This window comes from Miniopterus natalensis, chromosome 19, assembly GCF_054644295.1.
Source record: "Miniopterus natalensis isolate mMinNat1 chromosome 19, mMinNat1.hap1, whole genome shotgun sequence".
In the NCBI taxonomy this organism is placed as follows: domain Eukaryota; kingdom Metazoa; phylum Chordata; class Mammalia; order Chiroptera; family Miniopteridae; genus Miniopterus; species Miniopterus natalensis.
This window is the reverse complement of record NC_142099.1, coordinates 14,815,205-14,836,848: the sequence shown is the minus strand read 5'-3', so window position 1 is coordinate 14,836,848 and position 21,644 is coordinate 14,815,205. Positions and strand designations below refer to the sequence as shown.

General features: G+C 43.4%; 1 protein-coding gene and 1 pseudogene across 1 annotated transcript; one reads left to right on the top strand and one right to left on the bottom strand.

The window, feature by feature from the left end:
• Positions 1 to 6,177: 6,177 nt before the first annotated feature.
• On the bottom strand, positions 6,178 to 9,784 carry LOC148090899 (GDP-fucose protein O-fucosyltransferase 4 pseudogene; annotated as a pseudogene).
• Positions 9,785 to 18,764: 8,980 nt separating this feature from the next.
• Positions 18,765 to 19,991, top strand: LOC148090898 (endogenous retrovirus group K member 25 Env polyprotein-like). Its single transcript, XM_087828179.1, has one exon. It carries the CDS (start codon positions 18,765 to 18,767, stop codon positions 19,989 to 19,991), a length of 1,227 nt encoding a protein of 408 aa, XP_087684305.1.
• Positions 19,992 to 21,644: the final 1,653 nt, after the last annotated feature.

Here is a 21,644-nt window from a genome sequence, read left to right as displayed (position 1 = left end):
AATTACTACAAACCTGTAGTAGCTGATGAATATGTACTAATATTCATCAATTTATCATATCTTGCTTTTGTAATTATAATTCCCAATTAGATTATACAATAGAATGCATCCATGTAGCGCCAAAAAGTATGGATGTGCTCAAAAAGCAAACTGATGGGGTGTGTCCAAGCCACACAGGAGCCAAATGAAGGTGGACCCAATGGTCAAAGATGTAACAATTTGAGCAGTAAATTACCTGGTACTGGATTATAACATAAGATGTAAAAAAATACCCATGAGTCTGTATTGATATTAATGATTGAATAAATTAGTAGGCGGGGAAGAATACACAAACCTCCCACACAGAATTCCAAATAGTTTACGTAGTCACTCTGCCTTAAGAGTGAAGTACATAGTGACTTCCTTCCAAAGAGAAAAGCATGGAGAGGGGGGAAAATACCTTTACAGAGGAGCAATCTGACAAGTAGGACCTCGGCTGGGTAATCAAGATGAAATCAACAGTGAAGTCACGTTGATAGTACGCACCCTTGATATGATGCGATGAGGATACTTTATCTCTGAGGTCTTCCTCCTAACCCATAACCCAGTCTAACCACGAGAAAAACATCAGACAAACGCAAGTCAGGAATGTTTTATAAAATATCACCGCAAAACTGTCAAGATCATAAAAGACAAGGGAAGTCAGAAACCATCAGACACATAAATGCAAGAAAAGGAAACTAGACCAGCTTCTTATGCCATACACAAGAATGAACTCGAAATGGGTGAATGACTTAAATGTTAGACTCGAAACCCAAAAATCCTGGAAGAAAACAGGCAGCAAAATCTCGGACATTTCTTGGAGCAATACTTTTTCTAATGTATCTCGTCAGCCAAGGGAAACAAAGGAAAAAACTAACCGGGACTACATCAAACTAGAAAGTTTTTGCACAGCAAAAGAAACCATTAACAAAATGAAAAGACAGCCCACTAAGTGGGAGAACATTTTCGCCATACAGCGTCACTAACCCGTTAAGGTTTATCTCCTAACCACTCCTTCCCTGGGGGTCAAGTTGTCTGCTCCCCAACCTGGAGCAACCGGGCCTTCAGTGGGAAGCGGGTGTAGTTCCCCTAGGAACCCACCTCTCGGGGTCGCCATGACAACGAAACCGGTTTTGGCGAAACAGGCCCGGTGAGGGGCCGGGAAGAAAGCACCGTGCCTGTGGGTACCGAACCCCGGAGGCTGGGTGGCGGTCCCGAGCGCCATTCGGGGGCCGTGTCCTCCGCAAGGCAGGCCCGCAGCCTCAGCGAACCGTTTCCCGAAGCGTCGCGCGGGAGGACGGTCCCGTGGGCCCTCAGCTGACAGCGGGCGGGCGGGCGCCCCCTCCCGGCGCTGGGGGCTGCGCGCGGCTGTCCACCATCGAGGCGGCGGCGGCTAGAGAGGCCGGCGGGCGGGGGCGCGGCGCGGGCCGCAATGCCGGCCTAGCACCCATTTTAGGAGGAAACCCCCGTCGCTCCCAGGCGCGGCTTCAATTTCAATAACTTTATTGGCGGCTTTATCGGCAGAACACCCGTCGCGCCGGCGGCCGGGAAGGAGGGAGCGCGTCGCGGGAGGTGATGGGGGTGCGGGTGTGAACGCGGGGATGCAGGGGAGTTCCCGAAAGCGGGTTTCCTGAGCAGCGGACCTCGAGGGGGCCGGGGGGGGGGGGGAGTGGGGGGGTTCGGGGCGTTCCTGGAGGCCCAGGAGGGAAGGGCCCAGAGACGGCTTCCCTGCGGCGGGGATTCCCTTCACCGCGTCCCCAGGCGAAGGGGCGGGGCCGGAGGTGTCCCTGACGCGGCCGCCGGGGCGTCCCTCGCCCCGTGTTGTTCCCCGCGGCAGGTGGCCGCGGACTCGAGCTGCAGCCATGGGAAACACCGCGAGCGAGCGGGTGGCGGGGGAGCGCCACGGCGCCAAGGCTGCGCGCGCCGAGGGCGCCGGCGGCCACGGCCCGGGCAAGGAGCACAGGATCATGGTGGGCAGCACTGACGACCCCAGCGTCTTCAGCCTGCCGGACTCCAAGGTGAGCGTCCCCACGCCCCCAGTCGTGGCAATTCCGCAGCGGGCTTATTTCTTAGTTCTTATGACGCTGACCTAGGTTACGGCTTTTTTAACTGAAGGGATTTTCCTGGAATGGAGATGTTGGATGGCAGTTCTCTTGCAATACTGCCTTCAAATAGAGGTGAGAATTATTCTTATTTTCCGACTAATCTGTCGGGCACATTTTTAGGAGAAGGACAGGAGGACCCCCGCCGCCCCCTCCCCACCGCCCCGAATGTTTGGTTCTCCTAACAGGCAGGATGTCCTCTTCTAGAGTATCCATGAATATATAGGTTGTAAGCGCTGGTGGGAAACGTCACAGTTTCTCACATTTGCCCTGAGGTGGGTACATGAATTTTTCCCCTGACAACTTCTGTGTGTCAGTATCATTTTTGCCCTTCTAGGAGCTCAGCGCTTCGGATCCTTTTTCCTTTGGCTTGGCTGTGAGCAGCAACCACTCGCTTATTTGAATCACTTTCTCCTAGTCTTGGGGCTCAGTAAAGGACATCGCTGCTCAGTTTTTGTCCCATACTCTATAGCTGTGGTGGCTGAGGGTGTGCTTCTTTCTCGCCCAGCTGTTGCTCAAGTAGCAGAGCCGATAATTCCAGGATTTCACCATTTCCCAGTGGTAGCAGTGCTTCATGATGTTACCATGGCTGAAAACGACCACCCACAGCTGCTCTGAAGACCTTGCTCCCAATTCCAAGGACTTTCAGGAAAGCAGCAACTTGTGTTCACTCTCCAGAAAGGATAGGTGGAGCTGACAGCAATGTGATTACCATCCATATGCTTTTGATCAGTTTTAGAGCTGTCAGCGTTAAATGCACTAAGGCCAACTGGGACAAAGTAAAAAAATGGAGGGATTGAGACTGGAGTGTGTTTGATGTTTCTTATTTCTTCAGAGAAATTAATAGAGAATGATTTGCCAAGTTGGTAGCACATGAAATTTGGCTCTTTTCTTGGATCCCAACTGAGAACATAATCAGAGAGAGGAGGAGTGAGAGTTAATGATTTAAAGGACCATTTTTTGGGGTTTCTTCTCTGTTCCTTTCTTCTCCCACTTCAGGACTTCTTGCTCATCATTTGGGCTGTCCATCCAGCCATCTGAATTTACTTCTTCAAGGCTTTCTCAAGGTCATCTACCTCACTGTATTTTTTACCATTTTCCTACATTGATGACTCAGGAGTTAAGAACAGTGTATTTGTCAAACTGTGACTGTGGTCATCGGTGCCCTGGATAAAAGCCAGGTTGCTGTATTTGAAATGGTTCCTGTTTTGGATCCTTCTTTCCCTTACCTCAGCCTTGCCATTTGTGAAATAAGAAAACTGGTTCACATCATTCCTGAAGTCTCTTCCAAATCTAAAATTTTATAGTTCTCAAACTATCATCTTTACTTCTTCCCTCAATGTTTTACTTAAACGTTTCAAACTGTAATTCTAATTGTTTTGTCTCTTTTCCTGATGACTTTGCTAACTTTTTAACTCAGAGTCAACAGTCTTTCTGCTAGTCAGCTATACTCATGTCTGCCACAGAAATGTCACGTCATACGTGGAAGGGCTGTCTTCCAAAGCTGGGCATATTCATCGTTTGTAGCTTTCAAATTCTAAACCGAAAATCCTAAATCATAAAAGTAACTGATAGAAACAGTGGCAGAGGGGCCTCCATTGCTTTGAATGGCAACCTTCTTCAGTTCTCAATTCTGTTTGCACATTAAAATAACCTGAAATTTGTTTAAACGCTTTATGGAATATTTGAAACATTTATCATGTTTCCAAATTTAGAAAGGTGTAATGAATTCCTAAATACCTGTCCACTCAGTTTAAACAGTGATCTAATCATGAATGAATTTATATCACCCATACCCAATTCATTCTCCCCAGCAATTATTTTGAAGCAAATTCCAGACATATATTATTTTATCTAAATATTTTAGGATGTAGCTCTAAAAGTGAGGTTTATTTCTTTGTTTAACATGTCATAGCATTATTATATGGTAAACTTAAAGAGATTCTCAGGCCCTATATCTGAATCAGAATCTGAGGATTATCCTTAAGCATATGTAGACATTTTTGTAATTATAATGCAGCCTGTCATAAGCAACTAGTCCACTTTGTACATAAAATTGCTAAGGAATGCCAGTGTGAACTCATGTAATTAGACAGGAAAGGTAAGGATAATTCTACACTTTGCCTAACCATCACTTACCCATTTTACTGCCCATCATGAAATTTGAGTCCTAACCTTAGTTTGCACTTGGGTACTAGTATTTTGCACTATAAGTCAGCATTTGTATTTGAACAGACTGCAAGCTTAGAAGTCAGAGTCCTGAATTTGACTTCTTTTGTGGGTCCCTACTGTATCAAATTTTAATGTATTTGAAAAATTTTTGATTTATTGATTTTATAGAGAGGGGAAGGGAGGTAGGGACGGAGGGGGAGAGAGAGAGAACAAGAGAAACATCCATTTGTTGTTCCACTTATTTATGTGTTCATTGGTTGATTCTTATATGTCCTCTGACTGGGGATGGAACCCACAACCTTGGTGTATTGGGATGATGCTCTAACCAACTGAGCTACCCAACCAGAGCTAACGTAAGTATTTTTGAAGGTCTTTCCTTACCTCTTTTTCTTTTCTGCAGAAGACCAAATAGTTTAAGCAAATTTTCCATGCTGTTAGGAAGGGCATTTTTTATTAAAGAATAGAATGAAAAAAGAAGCACCCTGCCAGTGAAATCCAGCCTAAATAATAGCTTTCCTTGGCCATATCCTTAGATGTTACAATATTAAGGGTAGGACCCTAGTTGTTGAGGCATCTACATATATATGTATTTTTATATCTGATGATAAATATATACATACATTCACACTAATTTTCCACCAGATATATTGATAAGCTGTGGAACTTCTCTGGCTATAATTCATTAATACAACTTTACAACCAGGGTAGCTCTAAGGGCCAAGGTATTCTTCCCTGTTCCATTGCACCAGAAAAAGCTAATGCCCTCCCTGCCCATTAAGCTGTATCTTCAAATCAGCAATAGAAGGGTTTGGCTACACCCCCAAATCTGACTAACAGCTTTTTGTTTAGCTAGCCACTATGGTGGCTTAAATCTCTTGCCTCACCTCTCATCCCTTTTACCGTGGGTGGGCTCCACAAAATGTAGTCTCAGAAATACTATAAAGTTGTATAAAAGGATATCAGTAGTTAAATGAAGCCAGAATATTCATCCCACTTAAAATGAAAAGTGCTACAGAATATGAGGTAATTACTAGAGCTATATTGCCGGGCTGCTTTTTCCATCATAATTTCATGACTCTGAGGGAAATGGGACTTTTGTAACATATAAAAATAAATTAACAGGGAAGACTTCATTAGACAGAAAAGAACAAAGACCTATAAAATTTTTCACTTTGATTAACACTTGCCTATTTCAAAATTATTACATATACACAGCTGTCAAATCTATAGCTAGTTTAATGCAATAAAGAATGTGGGCATGGTAGCAAGGCTGCCGCATCTTCATCAGAAATTGTGGAAAACTAGGAAAGAAAAAAACATTTAAAATAAAAAGTTTGACATGAAAGTCCAGGTAAATGATATAAAAAATACAGCTCCAGAGAACCAGAATACAACCCACCAGGAGTTTTGCTTCACCACCAGTATAACAGTTTATAAAGCAGAAGATCTGGAAAAAAGGTTAGAAAGCGTACTAAATAATCAGGGGTTTGAGGAATAGCACACAAGAAGTCTTACTTCATTTGCAGCCAGTATTAAGGTGCCGTTCTAATCATAAGTGAGATGAAATGACTAGAGAAATAAGTAGTTCCTTAAAAATTCTGTTCCATCAGCATCTTCAATGAAATGGGTATTTCAGGCTTGTTTTCCACTGTCCAAGAACTGGATTCCTTCACCTCTCCTTGAGGAGAGGCCCTGTTACCATAGGCTGAGACCCTGGCTACACTTCATTAGGATAAAATATCAATGGATATAACTGGAATCCCTTGAATTCATGATAAGACAGTGTTCATTAAGGGTTTGTGCAGCAGATGCCCCTCATGTCCTATGGTAGAATGACTTCCATCTCCTTAGCTCTACCAAGTTAAAAGCTCTCGCAGGATATTTAGAGATTTTGGTTCCTTTTCAGGAAGATCTCATGTAGGTAATCCCAAAATTTCCTCTGTTGTGTCTCGTGGATCATGGCAGCGAGAGCTTCCCCCTGGTCCAGACCTTGCCAATAATCTTGCAGCCCTATCTCCTTCCAGCTGTCACTCTCAGGAATCTCTTCCACACTGCCAAAGCCAGGTGTTGGCATTGGGCAGCCCATGTGTGAGGGCTGGGCAGTGTGAGGCTCAGGGACAGGGATGTCCCCAGGAGAGGCTGCATGGGCTTTCTCAGCATTCATCCTAGCCAGTTCATGATCACAAAGGGAACATTCAAAGCCATTGAGATAGTTAGGCAATAAAGGATCATTTATTCCCCACTCCCGATGCTTCAGACTGTTCAGAATGAACCGGTTGGTGATGCCCCCAGGTTGTTTGTATGCCAGATATTTCATATATTCCTCATCTTTCTTGTCCAGAAAGTCAATAAACTCTGCCTGCTTCTAAGGTGACCCAAAGTCATCAATGAGGATGATGGAGTGATTGTTGGGCATCCAGTGCCTCACAGAGGGAGAGCGGCAATACACAGGCACAGCACCAAGGTGCGTGGGGCGCCACAGTTTTTCTGTCATGCAGTCGTCGCAGATACCATTTTCAAGGGCCAAATGGAACTTATAGCGGGACAAGAAGACCAAGAGCTCTGGATCCTATGTGGTGGCTGTGTCCTGTAACCGTGGGGTGGGCAGCTCCCGATTTTGCGGGCATTTTCCGTGTGAGCCCACCGGGATGTAGCGCAGGAGCTCGCGCACGTCGCGGTCCGGGCCGCAGGCACGTCACAGTGCGACTGCAGACAGCAGCGGCGCCGCTCCGCACGCTCCTGGCCCAGGCGCCACGCGGTGTAGACGGGCAGCCCCGGGCACCCACTGCAGTGGCAGCGGTAGTCCGAGTGGTGGCTTAAGGTGGCGGCAATATTAAAGAGGCGGATACCGGGCCAGGGCTCAGCACGAAGTGGTTGAGGGGCAACTCCTCGTGGAGCAGCGCCCAGCTCTCATGCCCCACACCGAGCAGTGACGCCTCAGACGGGCGAAAGTCGGAGCACCCGAGGCGGGCACGAATCCTTCCTCACCCGGCCAGCCTATTTCTTTGTGTGGCATTTCCACACCCTCTGCTCATGGAGATACATTTTCCAATCTAAGGAATTTTCCACATGGATATTAGAGCACATTGAACGCTGACACGAACAGTCCAGTAGAGAGAAAAACGGATGCTGCAGGAGTGATGTTCTTGAGTGAGAGGAGGTGGGACCAATGCACAAATGGAGGGCTTAGCCTAGATAGGAGCACAGTCAGGCACTGGAACACGTAGAGGACAGATCTGGTGGTGAGAGTATGTATGTGAACAATCTCTTCTGATTGTCTCTGCTGGCTAAGTGAAATAAGAAACAAGGTCATCAGATGAGCTTGAGGAGGGAGGAGGTTTAAGGAGGGAAAGCTGTGAAATATCTGTCTAAGGAAACGGGGGAGTGAACTGACTTGAGAAATAGCAAGTAGTAACAAGGGACTCTTGAGGTTTATGGTTATAAAACCAGTCAGCATGGTGTGTGTTAGGCGCAGGTGGGGAATAGGTAGAGAACTGGACCTTACCAGGGTTGGTTTTGCCAGATGAGTACAATAGACAGTAATTACACTGACTTTATATCCAGTGTCTAGGCCAGAGGTGAACAAAGCAGATAAGGTCCCTGCACTTACAGAGCTTAGATTCTAGTGATGAAGACAGAAAAAAAGGAGGGGGTTAAAATTAGGTTATCAGGTAGTATTAGTGCTAATAAGGAAATAAAACAAGGTGATGGGATTGAGAATAGGGCTGGGGGGTCAGCTCTTGAGTTCACAAAACATGCAACTAAGAAAATGGCGTTTGAGCTAAGATCTAAATGATACCAGGGAGAAGAGTGTTCAGGGCAGAGACCAGAAGGGTAAAGACATTGAGGCAGGGTTAGCAAGGGAGTAATAGAGTTTTTTAACTGATGAGGGTACACTTGAGGGGACTTGTCACTGAATGGATATAGGGCTGAGAGAAGGAGAAATGTTGAGATTGACTCCCAAGGGCTTCTTCCTTGGATAACTAGGTGCATGTGTTGATACCACCACTGAGAGAATACAGGAGATAAAAGCTGGCCTGAGGAAGGGAACATAATTATTTCACTTTTAGGATATGTTGAGTTTATACCTAAACAGTAACTGGCACATAGTATGCACTCAATAAGTACTGCTGAATGTTTGAATGAGGTGTCTGTTGAACAATTCTGAAATCCAGGATCTGTTATTACCTCACACTACAGAAAGCACATTTCACTGATGGGCAAACCAAGGCACTGAAAGTTTAGGCAACTTGTCCACTGTTTTCTAGTGAGCCAATGTTAACTGCCAGAAAAACGTCTAACCCCAGCTCCTTTTCATTCTTTGTTCAGGTTATATAATCATGGAATGCATATTAATTCTTTGTTTTATGACTTCATTGAGAGAGTGCACCCCTGGCAACAGAAACCCAATAAGATTAATGATAATCACATCACGCTATTCATGGGCCTTAGTATCTGCCAATGCCACCAAAGCAAGCATGACGGGGCACAGGTTGGCAAAAAGTGTGTTTGCTATCCATTATGTCCTTGACCTGTAGGGTAAAAGCAGGATGCCACCTGGCAGCATCTAGATCAGATATGGAGCTTGAGTGAAAGTGGTGGCCATGGGTGAAAGTTTGATTAAACCTCTGCTTGAGTATGTGAACTTAGACCTTTGGACTCAGGTTAGAATTATGTGAGTGCCCTATAGTAATCACTATTCCTGGATGAGAGACTTGAGTTTTTTTTCTCCCCAAAAAGGAAAAACCATATTTTGACATTTGATGTAATTATACATTTTTAGCATCAAATTATATATAATAATTTAAATTGCAGAAAGCCAGGGAAATAGATTAAAGACAGTGCACATTTAAATATATCAACAAAGTCAGTCTGCTTTACAGGTCTCTAACCCAGTCACTTCATTAACTTGCCACTCCTTTCATACTAAAGGTAAGGGTATAACACTAGAATATTATCAAGTAGATCTTGGAGGACAAACTCCAGAGATGCAGACTGTCAGCTGTCTGCCACATTTGCTTATCTCTGTTTATTTCCCTTTTTAACTGAATGTCTTTTGACTATCATGCCCTGCCACCAAGTTAGTGACCCACAATTTTACTCTTTCTGTTCTTTACTCAGTAGTATAATGTTTATGTAATCCACCTAGTCAGTTCCAGGAAGCTTTTGAAAACCAGGTCTGGAATTTAACTTTTGTGACATATTTTCACAGAAGGAACAGGATATCTCAATGATAAAACCATTAAGCCAAACGTTTCTCTTGGGTCAGTCTACACTGAAATATTTTTAAACAATGTGATCTTGCTACCTAGGCTGTGATCCTAAGATCTGCCTCCTGCTCTAGTTGGCAAGATCCCAAAGCCATATGATACCCTGACCCCACAAAGTGTGGGTCTTAGGTTTGACAAATGACCACACTTGCCACGCACATACCTGTATTCCCGAAGCACTGTTATGAATTTGATGCAAAGGAGTTCTCCCACCTCCATCCTCTGAAACTGGTCAAAATAGGCATGCACAATTCTTCTTCTTAACCAAAGACTTTCAACAATCAGAAAACGCTTCTGGAAGGCCTATGATACATACTAATTTATAATGGGAATAATAATAGCTACCCTATAATAATGTGTGAAAATGAAATGAAATAATTTTTACAAGGAACTAAACACAAAGTTGAATATCCAGGGTACTGTGAAGGACCAAAAACTTAGTTGGGAATGAGCCTGGTGATCACCCAAGTATCTACATCTCACCTGTGGAGACACAAGAAATTGGGAGTTATCACTCATATTGAGGTCCCATCATCACCTCATTTTCTTGAGGAATCCACACACAAATATTCCACACATCCATGACCCATAGATACAGGTTCCGAAGGTCAATAGAAAGTACATACACACACACACTCTCGCTGTGTATTGGATATTTACATGTGGATAGTTAGCTTTGGTAGACTATTACTGTTCCTATCATTCACTTTCTCCCTATTAAGATGATTATACATCCATGCCCTTCACTGTGTGACTAAAATGCCTCCCAATAGGCAGAGTCCATATGATTTGCCTTGGTGAGTGAAATTCAAGCAGATGTGACATACTCAAGTATAAGAACTAAAACCTTAAATGCTTGCTTAGGTATTTCTACCCTTTTCCATCAGAACTATACAAACCAAATAGGGGCCACACTGGTTAAAATCTTTCCCAATCTTTCCATGTCAGTCTAAATTCATCTCATTAAAAATGAACTTTTAAAAATATATATTTAAGTGTGTGTATACACACACACACACACATATATTAGTCCATAGTATGGTATCTCATAATAAGAGTTCTTTCCCATCTTGATGAGCATTTATGAAGTTATTTCAAAATTTTCACTATTAATGCCAGCTAACACTCATTTAACTCTATGTACCAGGCCATGTGCTGAGCACATTACATGCATTATCTTCTTTGTTCCTCACAACAACCTATGGTTCCTGTAACAACCTCATTTTACAGATGAGTAAACTGAAAAACAAAAACGTTAACTTGCCTTCTTTGGTCAGAAAACTACATGGTGATAGAGTCCACATAGTTTGGTTCATCACCTAAGTTATACCCCAAACAATGCTGCAATAAACATTTTTGTTTTTACATATGTGCAACTATTTGTGTAGGAAATCCTGCAAGGGAATCAATGGGTAAAAGGAACTTACATTTTTTATTAAATTGTTCTGAATGAAGGCTTAATTAATTTCTCTTCCACCCAGAGTGAAATGCCCATTTCCATCACTTCCCTAGTTCTCAATATGACCAGTCCTTCTGTTTTGTTTTGTTTGTTTTGTTTGTCAGTCTGAAAACAGATATCTCATTGCCTAAGATTTCTTTGGTTACACGTCTGATTGAAGATCTTTTCATAAACTAATAGGCCATTTTTAATTTCTTCTTTTTTGAATGGCCTTGTTCATAACCTTTGCTTATTTTTCTGTTGTATTGTTTATCTTTTTTTCTTACAGCTGTGTGGAAGCTATTCACACATTGTGAATTTTAATCTTTTGTTGAATATGTTGCAAATATGTTCTCCTGCTTATAGCTTATATTTCTTGTTTAATAAAAAGAAAAAAGACACCTGCTTTTTCTTTCTAGGAGAAAGTAACATTAGACAGAAAGAAAGTGTATTTAATGACTAAAGGCATTCTTTTGGTGGTAATCTGTGAAGATAGTAGTTAAATAAAGGATTTCTGGAGCAAAGTGAAAAGAGAGTCCTGAGCAAAAATAAACATCAGCTTTTTTAAAGTAAACTTTAAGATTAGGTCATCTTGATGTGACCATTGAAAGATTTTTTTTTTTAGTCCTCGCCCGAGGATATTTTTTCCATTGCTTTTTCAGAGAAAGTGGAAGGAGCCAGAGAGGGACAGAGAGAGAGTGAAACATAGACATGGATTGGTTGCCTCCCACACACGTCCCAAACAGGGTGAGCCTGCAACCAAGGTACATGCCACCAGAATTGAACCCAAGATCCTTCAGTCCATGGGCTGACCCTCTAACCACTGAGCCAAACCAGCTAGGGCACTATTGAATGATTTTAATACATAAGAACCACATTCAAAAGACAGAACCATCTTGAACCAGATGGTGGCGTAGGTAACTGCAGTCCCCGCCGTTTCCCACAACCACATCAAAATTACAACTAAAATACAGAGCAACTGTCACTCAGAACCTCCTGAAATCTAGCTGAACAGAAGCCCTACAACCAGGGAACTGAAGAAGCACCAAGACCGGTAGGAGGGGCAGAGACTCGGGCAGATCGGGGCTGAATTCCGGAGACACAGTCGTGGGCCCACACCCGCTGCCATGGTTTAAACCTGGGAGGGACATCTCAGTGGCGGCGAAGGTTTCCCGGAGGAGTGAGGGGTCCCATCCCTACATCAGGCCCTCCGGCCCAGGGTTCCAGAGCCAGGAAGAAAAGTCCCCACAACTTTGGGCTGTGGAAACCAGCGGGGATTGTGGCTGAGTGATGCAGAGGCTGCGGGAGTCCCAGACTTTCCTCTTAAAGATAGTGTACGGAGCCTCTGGGACAACTTCAAGTGGCCCAACGTTTGTATTATTGGGGTGCCAGAAGGAGAAGAATAAGAGCAAGAAATTGAAAACCTATTTGAAAAAATGACAGAAAACTTCCCCTACCTGGGGAAAGAAATAGACTTACAAGTCCAGGAAGCACAGAGAGTCCCAAACAAGAAGAACCCAAAGAGGCCCACAGCAAGACACATCATAATGAAAATGCCAAAGGTTAAAGAGAAAGAGAGAATCTTAAAAGCAGGAAGAGAAAAGCAGTTACCTACAAGGGAGCACCCATACGACTGTCAGCTGATTTCTCAACAGAAACCTTGCAGGCCAGAAGGGAGTGGCAAGAAATATTCAAAGTGATGAAAAACAAGAACCTACAACCAAGATTACTCTACGCAGCAAAGCTATCATTTAGAATTGAAGTCAGATAAAGAGCTTCTCAAACAAGGAAAAGCTAAAGGAATTCATCACCACCAGACTAGTACTACAGGAAATTTTGAAGGGTCTTCTTTAAGAAGAAGCTAATGAACAGAAGATTCTGATAAACTAAATAGATCCAGAGACAATGACGCATGCAACAGACATCTTATTTCAGAGGGAAGGGGGGTGGAGGGTGGGAAGAGATTAACCAAAGAAGTTATATGCATATATGCATAACCCATGGACACAGCCAATAACAGGGTGAAGGGCTGGGGAGGGGGTGGGAGCGAGATGGAGGAGGTCACTTGGGGGGAAAAAATGGGACACCTGTAATACTTTCAACAATAAAGATAAATTTAAGTAAATGAATAAAATATAATTTAAAAAAATTTTAAAGACAGAACCACATCAAAAAGCAAAAACTTTTTTTTAATTACTGTGAAAATATATAAAATTCCATCCTTGAGCCTCTCCCCCTGCATTCTCCCATTAGGCTATGTTGATGTCATGTGGTGCTGTATGTGTATGTGTGTTTACTATATATTTTAAATATAATTTAGACCATACTGAGCAGGGATCTTCTGGATGGAGCCAGTGATTCTCCAAACCAGAGATCTATTTTAAAACATTTTAAAGTAGCTGAAATAAGGCACACTATAGTTCAGATAAAAACAATTGAACTAGAGTGTAGGAAAGGCTGGAGTTAGGCAAAAAAAAAAAAAAAAAAAAAGGCGAGAGTGGAAGAAGGACTTGTGACTAAATAAGAAGTAAAATCTCCTCCTACAGGAGCAGTAAGCACAGTGATGGAAAGCTCAGGCTTAAAGCTAGACTGCCTGGCTTGCATCGTTGCTTTTCTACTTACTTGCAAAATGGGGGCAATGATAGCATTTGCCTCAGGTTTGCTGAGAGGGTTAAGTGTCTGTTCCCTTTCAGCCTTTTGAACCATAGAGTGTAAGCCCTTGAGAAATGATATCTGGTCACTCCAGAAACAACACTTTTGAGTTGAGACCAGGAAGTCAAAACCCAAGGCTGGTGTTATTGCCATCCAATCCTCTTGGGCAAAGTTGATTCAGCAAGTAGTAGAAGGTGAGCAAAGATGGACTGCACCAGCCACAGCGTGTCTCTCCAACAACCCCTGTCAAAATATATTACTGGTGAACCAAACCATTTTTTAAGTAAGTGTTCCACTTTACCAGAAAGGCAGTATATGCAGTTAGCTAATCCCAAACACCAACTCTGAGCCAACTTTAGTCCCTATACTTATTTCCTTTATCCCTTGATCTTTCTAAAAGTGGTCAGATATGCAACCCTAGTCAACCACGCTATTTTTTGAGGTTCCACTTTTTAAAAAATATATCTTTATTGATTTCAGAGAGAGAGAGAGAAATATTAATGATGAAAGAGTCATCATTTATCAGCTGCCTGATGCAGGCACCCTACTTGTAATTGAGCCTGCAACCCGGGCATATGCCCTGGATTCTAGGTTGATGCTCAACCGCTGAGCCAAGCCTGGCCGGGTTTGAGGTTCCACTTCTAATCCTCCATCCAATTCACTCTTGCCCACAATTCCTGAGAAAGAGTGCTCCACCTCTTTCGAGGCACTGCACTCCCCTCCATGGGTTATTTTCCTTGACTAGGGGACCCCAAACTCGTTAACAGAACAAAAACAAACAAACAGACTCCTGGGTTGGATGGGCCCTGATAGTGACCCAGTGAGTGAAATCCTCTATCTGTTATATTGGGTTTTTCTGTTGGGAGCCAGTGATATGTCTGGACATGGTCCACGTAGCCTGAGGGCCTGGAGCCAGGGACTCAACCCTCCCCACAGGTTACTGTGGGGAGCCGAAATGAAGATAGTTACAAAGGTCTGAGCTCATGCAGGAGGCACGATGTTTTCGCTGAAAGTGTTTGTGCAGCCTTGAAAGAACTACTTTGTATCACCCTCACTTCCTTACCAGTTGTTTGTGACTCACTATATAATAAAGGCATTGAAGCCATTTGAGGCTGCTGCACCTTATTGGAGGGCAGCCCTCCTGATCCCATAACTGTGTTTTTCTCATTAATTCCCACCACTGGAACTCAGGTTTGTTCGTCTTTCAGGCTGGTTCCTGACAAGTGGTGCCCGAACAGGGACCTGAGTACTCGAGACGCAACTTAAGGTAAGGTGAGGAACTCCTCTATATGTAAGCAGTGCACGCCAGAAGAATTGAGGTAAGAGGAGCATTTTTGTTTTATACTCAGGAGTAAAATAAGATGGGGCAATCTAGTTCAACAGAGGCTTTTTGCTCAAATGTGATGTTCTATGTTAAGAACAAGAGGAGCAAAGGTTTCTGAAGAACAGATTTTAAAGTTTTTAAAATTCATAGAGACAGTCTGTCCTTGGTTTCCTGAAGAAGGTACGGTTAATACAAAAACATGGGAAAAGGTAGGGGGAAAATGTAGGAAAAGGAATAATAGCGATGAACAAGAAAAACAACCAGGATCGTGCCCAAGATATAAAAGAGGAAAGCATTGGGCTAATATGTGCAGGTCAAAAGTTGACATAAATGGCAAACCCTTACAGCAGTTGGGAAACTACAAGAGGGGGCAGCCTCGACCCCCTCAAACAATCGGGGCCATGTCAGTCTGCCCACCCTAGGATTACCAGAGACCAAACAGGGAATACAGGACCTATATAGAAGCCACGCCAGGAAGCACAGGCCTGGACCTCAGTCCTACCACCCGCTACGTATTAACACCTGAGATGGGACCCCAAGCCATACCCACAGGGGTATACGGGCCTCTGCCAAGAGACACTGTAGGCCTCTTATTAGGACTTAGCGGGTTAACAATGAAGAGACTTCAAGTTTTTCCAGGCATCATAGATTCTGACTATACTGGGGAGTTAAAGGTCATGTGTATAGCTCGTCTTAATATCATTACATTAACCCCTGAAATGAAAATCGCACAATTGATATTATTACCCTTTAAGAAGATAGGAAGAGTTTTATCTCAACAGGATGGGGAAATCATGGCTTTGGCTCTTCCGATAGAGCCTACTGGATTCAAACAGTGGGGTCTGAGACCTGAAAGAGAACTGCTGATTAATGGTAAGAAATGTAATGGATTGCTAGATACAGGAGCTGATGTTTCAGTAATTAGTTATACTGGCCATCCCAGTGGCCTGTGCAGCTTGCTATGACTTCTTTGCAAGGAATTGGACAGACTCAATCTCCACTACAAAGTACACAGATTCTTACGTGGCGAGATGCAGAAGGAAAGTCTGGTAAATTTCAACCTTATGTATTGCTTTTTTTGCCATGTAATTTGTGGGGCCGAGATGTTCTCAAAAATACGGGAGTGTTATTGTATACCCCAAATACTAAGGTAACTAATCATATGTTAGACCAAGGTTACATGCCAGGGCAGGGACTGGGCAAATATGGCCAGGGGATACAACAACCCATTCCCTGCAAAGGCCAACTGACAAAACAAGGTCTTAGCTATGATTCAAATTTGTCCTGAAGGTCACTGCTATTCCTGCCTTCCTTATAGCTGACTCTATTACCTGGACATATGACAATCCTGTATGGGTGGAGCAGTGGCCTTTAACAGAGGAAAAAATTCAAGCAGCCCAGCAATTGGTGCAGGAACAATTAGCTCAGGGGCACACTGAGGAACCTAATAGTCCTTGGAATACACCTAAATTTGTTATTAAGAAAAAATCTGGAAAGTGGAGGCTATTACAGGATTTAAGAGCAATAAATAAGACTATGGAAATTATGGGGCCTTTACAACCAGGTTTGCCCTCTAGTGGCCATTCCTGCAGGATACCATTTAATAGTATTAGACTTGAAAGACTGAGACTAGACTGCCTTTTCACCATCCCATTGTACCCTGCAGATTGTAAAAGATATGCCTTCAGTGTTCCTTCAACCAATTTTAAGGAACCAATGCAGAGATATCACTGGAGAGTTTTGCCACAGGGCATGGCCAATAGTCCCACATTGTGTCAAAAATTTGTGGCTACAGCTATTAAAGAGATACGAAAGATACATCCAGAAGCCTATGTAATCCATTATATGATGTTTTAGTGGCTCATCGTGATCTAGAAAACTTAAAAGTGATTTACTCAGAGTTAGAACTTCAACTAAATAGATTTGACCTTGTCATAGCCCCTGAAAATGTTCAACAGACCACGCCTTATAATTACTTAGGGAAATTGATAGAAGGGCAGAAAGTAAGGCCACAAAAATTTCAGTTCAGAACAGACAATCTGTCCACCTTGAATGATTTCCAAAAACTTTTGGGGGACATTAATTGGATAAAGCCTTCTTTAGGCTTAACCACGGGTGAATTAAAACCATTCTTTGACATATTCCGTGGCTACCCTGACCCCTGTAGTCCTCGAGAATTAACCATTGAGGGACAAGGGGCTCTAGAGATGGTAGAGAAGGCTATCTCACAACAACAGGTAATTAGAATTGATTACACAAAAGCCTGGCAACTAATTATCTTACCTACAAATTATTTGCCTACTGGGTTGTTTTGGCAAGAAGCTCCAGTAGAATGGATTCATTTATCTTCCTCCAGAAAAAAGGTTATCACACCTTATGCCACATCAGTGGCCCAATTAATATTGCAGGGTAGGAAAAGAGCTATAGAGTTATTTGGGAAACAGCCTGCTACTATTATTGTGCCTTACACTTCCCTGCAGCAACAGTGGTTGTCGCAAAATGAAACTTTATGGCATATCGCTTTTGCAGATTACAGTGGACAGATCGACTGCCATTATCCATCAGATAAATTATTACAGTTATTCATTCAAAACCCTGTGATATTTCCAAAAATTATCTCTAAAGAACCTCTGACTGATGCCCTTTTAGTGTTTACTGATGGGTCGACATCTGGAATTGCCAGCTATGTCATCAATAATCAGGGCTGTACATTGAATACTAAAGAAACCTCTGCACAGAGAGTAGAGTTAGTAGATGTCATTGCAGTATTTAAATGCTTGCAAGATGTAAAATTTAATTTGTACACAGATTCTAAATACATTGTATCTATCACTCAAGGTTTGGAGACGGCTACCCTGACTGACAGTGATCCCTCTACAGTAATAACTGCTCTCTTCTCTTTATAGCAACTGATTCAGCAGCGAACCTTACCTTGTTTTGTGGGACATATCAGAGCTCACTCAATTCTCCCTGGACCTTTAGCAGAAGGAAATGCACAAGCAGACATGTTGACTCGTGGCACTTTCTTAGTTATTTCCTCTATTAAACAAGCATGAGCCTCACAAGCTCTGCAGCATCAAAATGCTTCAGGTTTAAGAAAACAATTTAACATGACTCGTGAAGCCGCCCGACAAATAGTAAAGGAATGTCAAAACTGTCCTGAGCCTATGCCCCTTGGCCCTCAGTATGGTGTTAATCCACGGGGATTGCTCCCAGGACATATTTGGCAAATGGATGTTACTTATATAGCTGAATTCGGTCGCCAATCATTTGTGCACGTCACAATGGATCCTTATTCTGGATTTTTAGTGGCAACCGCACGTACTGGGGAAAATACAAAACAGGTTATTTGTCATGTGTTATCATGTTTTGCTATCTTGGGCATTCCAAAAATTATAAAAACTGACAATGGGCCTGCATATGCTAGCAAAACTTTTACAGAGTTTTGTGCAACTTTCCAAATTACTCATATCACAGGCATTCCTTATAATCCTTAGGGCCAGGGAATAATCGAGCGAGCCCACAGGACCTTAAAGGCTCAAATTGCAAAAGTAAAGAAGGGGGAAAATACCTGCCATTCTTCTAGTAATATACTTAATCCCTCTTTATTTACTCTTAATTTTTAAAATTCAGATGCAGAAGGTTTCTCAGCAGCTGAGCGGCATTTCCCCAGTGGAAAATATGCTGAGGTTAACTGGAGAGATCCGCTCACCAATGAATGGAATGGACCGGATCCCGTACTTGTCTGGGTGCGGGGTCATGTCTGTATGTTCCTAGGAATCAGAATGGACCTAGGTGGTTACCGGAGCAGTTGGCAAAACCTCATGGAGCCGATCGATCTAACTGGCAGAATGAAGAAGATGAATATTCACAATCCTTGCCCGTACCCCCGGAGAAGACCCCTGAGAGCAAAAGGGACTCAAGAGGCAGCTGTGCAGACGTGGGGCCAGATTAAGAAGCTAACACAGGAGGCCCAAGCTAACCTTCAACGGGGTGGAAGAGCTACTGATCCTGCCTCCATGTTCCTTATGATGCTTGCCCTGATCTCCAACCAGGTAAATTTTGCATCACCTGAAAAGGTTTATTGGGCCTACGTGCCAGATCCTCCTTTAATCAGAGCTGTAGGGTGGGAGGATCAGGCAGTACCAGTGTATGTCTCTAACCCTGATATTCTCGTCCCCCCTTCTATTGGGCTACTGCCCCCACAATGGGCTGGAAAATTTAATTATTCGGGGAAGGCTGCAAGTCCTCCGATATGTTTTACTACTGAGGCTATTAAGTCATTTGGCTGTGTTATTCAGAATTGGGAATTTAAAACCACTCATTCACTGCTAAATGAAGTGGAAGACTATGAATCATTTAAGTCAGGAAAATGGGGCATGTTATTAAAAGGGTTCCCTAATAAAAAATTATGGGCCAATAAGAGCATACGACCCCGTAAAGTTCCTGCATGTGGAATTACTGATCATGTAAATAAAGACTATCCAAGCTGGAGACAATGTAGATATGGTATGGCCGTGAAACATCCCATAGAAGGAACCTCTTTGGCAATTTATGACTGGTCCAAGCCTAACCCTGCAGGACATTCACATTATGAACTGATTGAAACACCTGGAGGATATGTGGAGACCTTACTGACGACAGAGCATGGACGAGTTCAACCTAATGTATGGAAGTTAGTAGCAAACATGGACATTGTCATAGTGAGACATAAAGATGAGAATCATCCAAATGGGAACTATTCTGTTAAAGGACGTTTAGCCTGTGTTCCTCCTCCTTATGTATTACTGGTAGGTAAGGTTTTGATTAAGAAATTAGCTGATTATTATACCATTAAGTTTGTAAAATGTAACCTTACAAACTGTTTATCTAGTGCTAATGCAAACTTAGATTTGTTGGTATTGCACCAACCTGTGTTTGTAGTGCTTCCAGTTAAGATGCAAGGACGCTGGTATACTGTAGGTAGAGCCCAAGAGATATACCTCGGTGCAGTGGCTGATGCAATGCTGTGAGCACACTCCAGCAAACATACTTCCTTGGCACACCAGGAAGTGGCAGCGCCCACCTGAGGCATCTCTAAGAGGCCGCATACACAATACCCTGACCTTTTACTCCATTGGGCGCCCAACTGGACGTGTCACCATCCCATTAGTCAATAGAGTCTGCTCCTCTAGATACCTCACCCGCAGACTTAACAAAAGAACTGTTTGATAAGTTTTCTGGTATTATCTCTAGACATAGTTTATCTTCATTATTCTATTCTGGTATTATCTTAATGGCTGTAGTGTTAATATTCCTATTTTAATTCCCAGTCTGTGTCCAAGCAGAAACACAAAGCCTCTCAGAGCTGCAGACAGGAGTCCATGGGCTCAAATTAAAAAGTAAAGAAGGGGGAGATGTTGGGAGCCGGTGACACATCTGGACATGGTCCACACCACCTGAGGGTCTGGAGTCAGGGACTCAACCCTCCCCGCAGGTTCCTGTGGGGAGCCGAAATGAAAATAGTTACAAAGGTCTGAACTCATGCAGGAGGCAGGATATTTAAGCTGAAAGTGTGTTTGTGCAGCCTTGAAAGAACCACTTTGTATCACCCTCACTTCCTTACCAGTTGTTTCTGACTCACTATATAATAAAGGCGTTGAGCCATTTGAGGCTGCTGCACCTCAGTGGAGGGCAGCCCTCTTGATCCCATAACTGTGTTTGTCTCTTTAATTCCCACCGCTCGGACTCAGGTTTGTTCATCTTTCAGGCTGGTTCCTGACATTTTTCTGTATGATTTTATACTTGAAAATTTTAAGTTACATTTTAAACGTGGATATTTTGTGGTTTTATGTAATGGCGTAGGAGAAAACACTTACAAAAAGTATTTTTATCTTATTGAAATTCTCAGACTGTGCTTTGGTCTTCTCCACTAAACTATAAGCTCCTCTAAGTAGGAACCGTGATCTATTCCTCACTGTAGGCCAGCACCCAGCTCAGTGCATGGGTATTTTAAAGTAAACTTCCACTAGTACATAGAACCAAATATCGAACCTCTGAGGTAGGGGTTAAGGGGGTATGGGGGTGGGAGGAGTGGATGAGGGACTGGGCCTGTTTTAATAGATCTCCTGAAAGGTTGTGGTTCTCCACTTAAGCTGATGGCTCAAGACTTGCTTTGGTGTGGTTGACAGTTTCTCTTCACCGGCAGAAGTTTGTCACTTTAAGATGAAAACCAGGAAGATCCCAGTGGGTGCAGGGAGAGATGGAGATAGAAGGCCTAGCTCCAAGGAGTGTTCCAGAGTGCCGCTGAAAGAAGTGGTAGGATTCATTTTTTTCTGCTCTCATTTAATTTTTGGAGGCTGAGAGAGGGAGCATGGGCCACTGAGTGTTGGCTGAAAGAGGTCCTACGCCACAGCCCCGCCCCATCGGCTGTTGCTGGGATTTGCAGGTCTTCGCGAGCAGTCAAAAGCACAGAGCAGCCTCCAGATTGCAGTTGACAGATCAGACGGCAGCCGGGTGCTGTAGGAAAGGTCGTGAGATCGGGTCTGACAGCAGAGTCTCAGCTCTGGGCCTCAGTTTGGAGGCACAGGGCTCCCCTCTCCCTCGCGTGCAGTGAGTCCATATATCTAAGAAGAAACCAGAATCTGGCCTCCCCAAAGACACCTGTTGCAGGATTTCTTTGGATG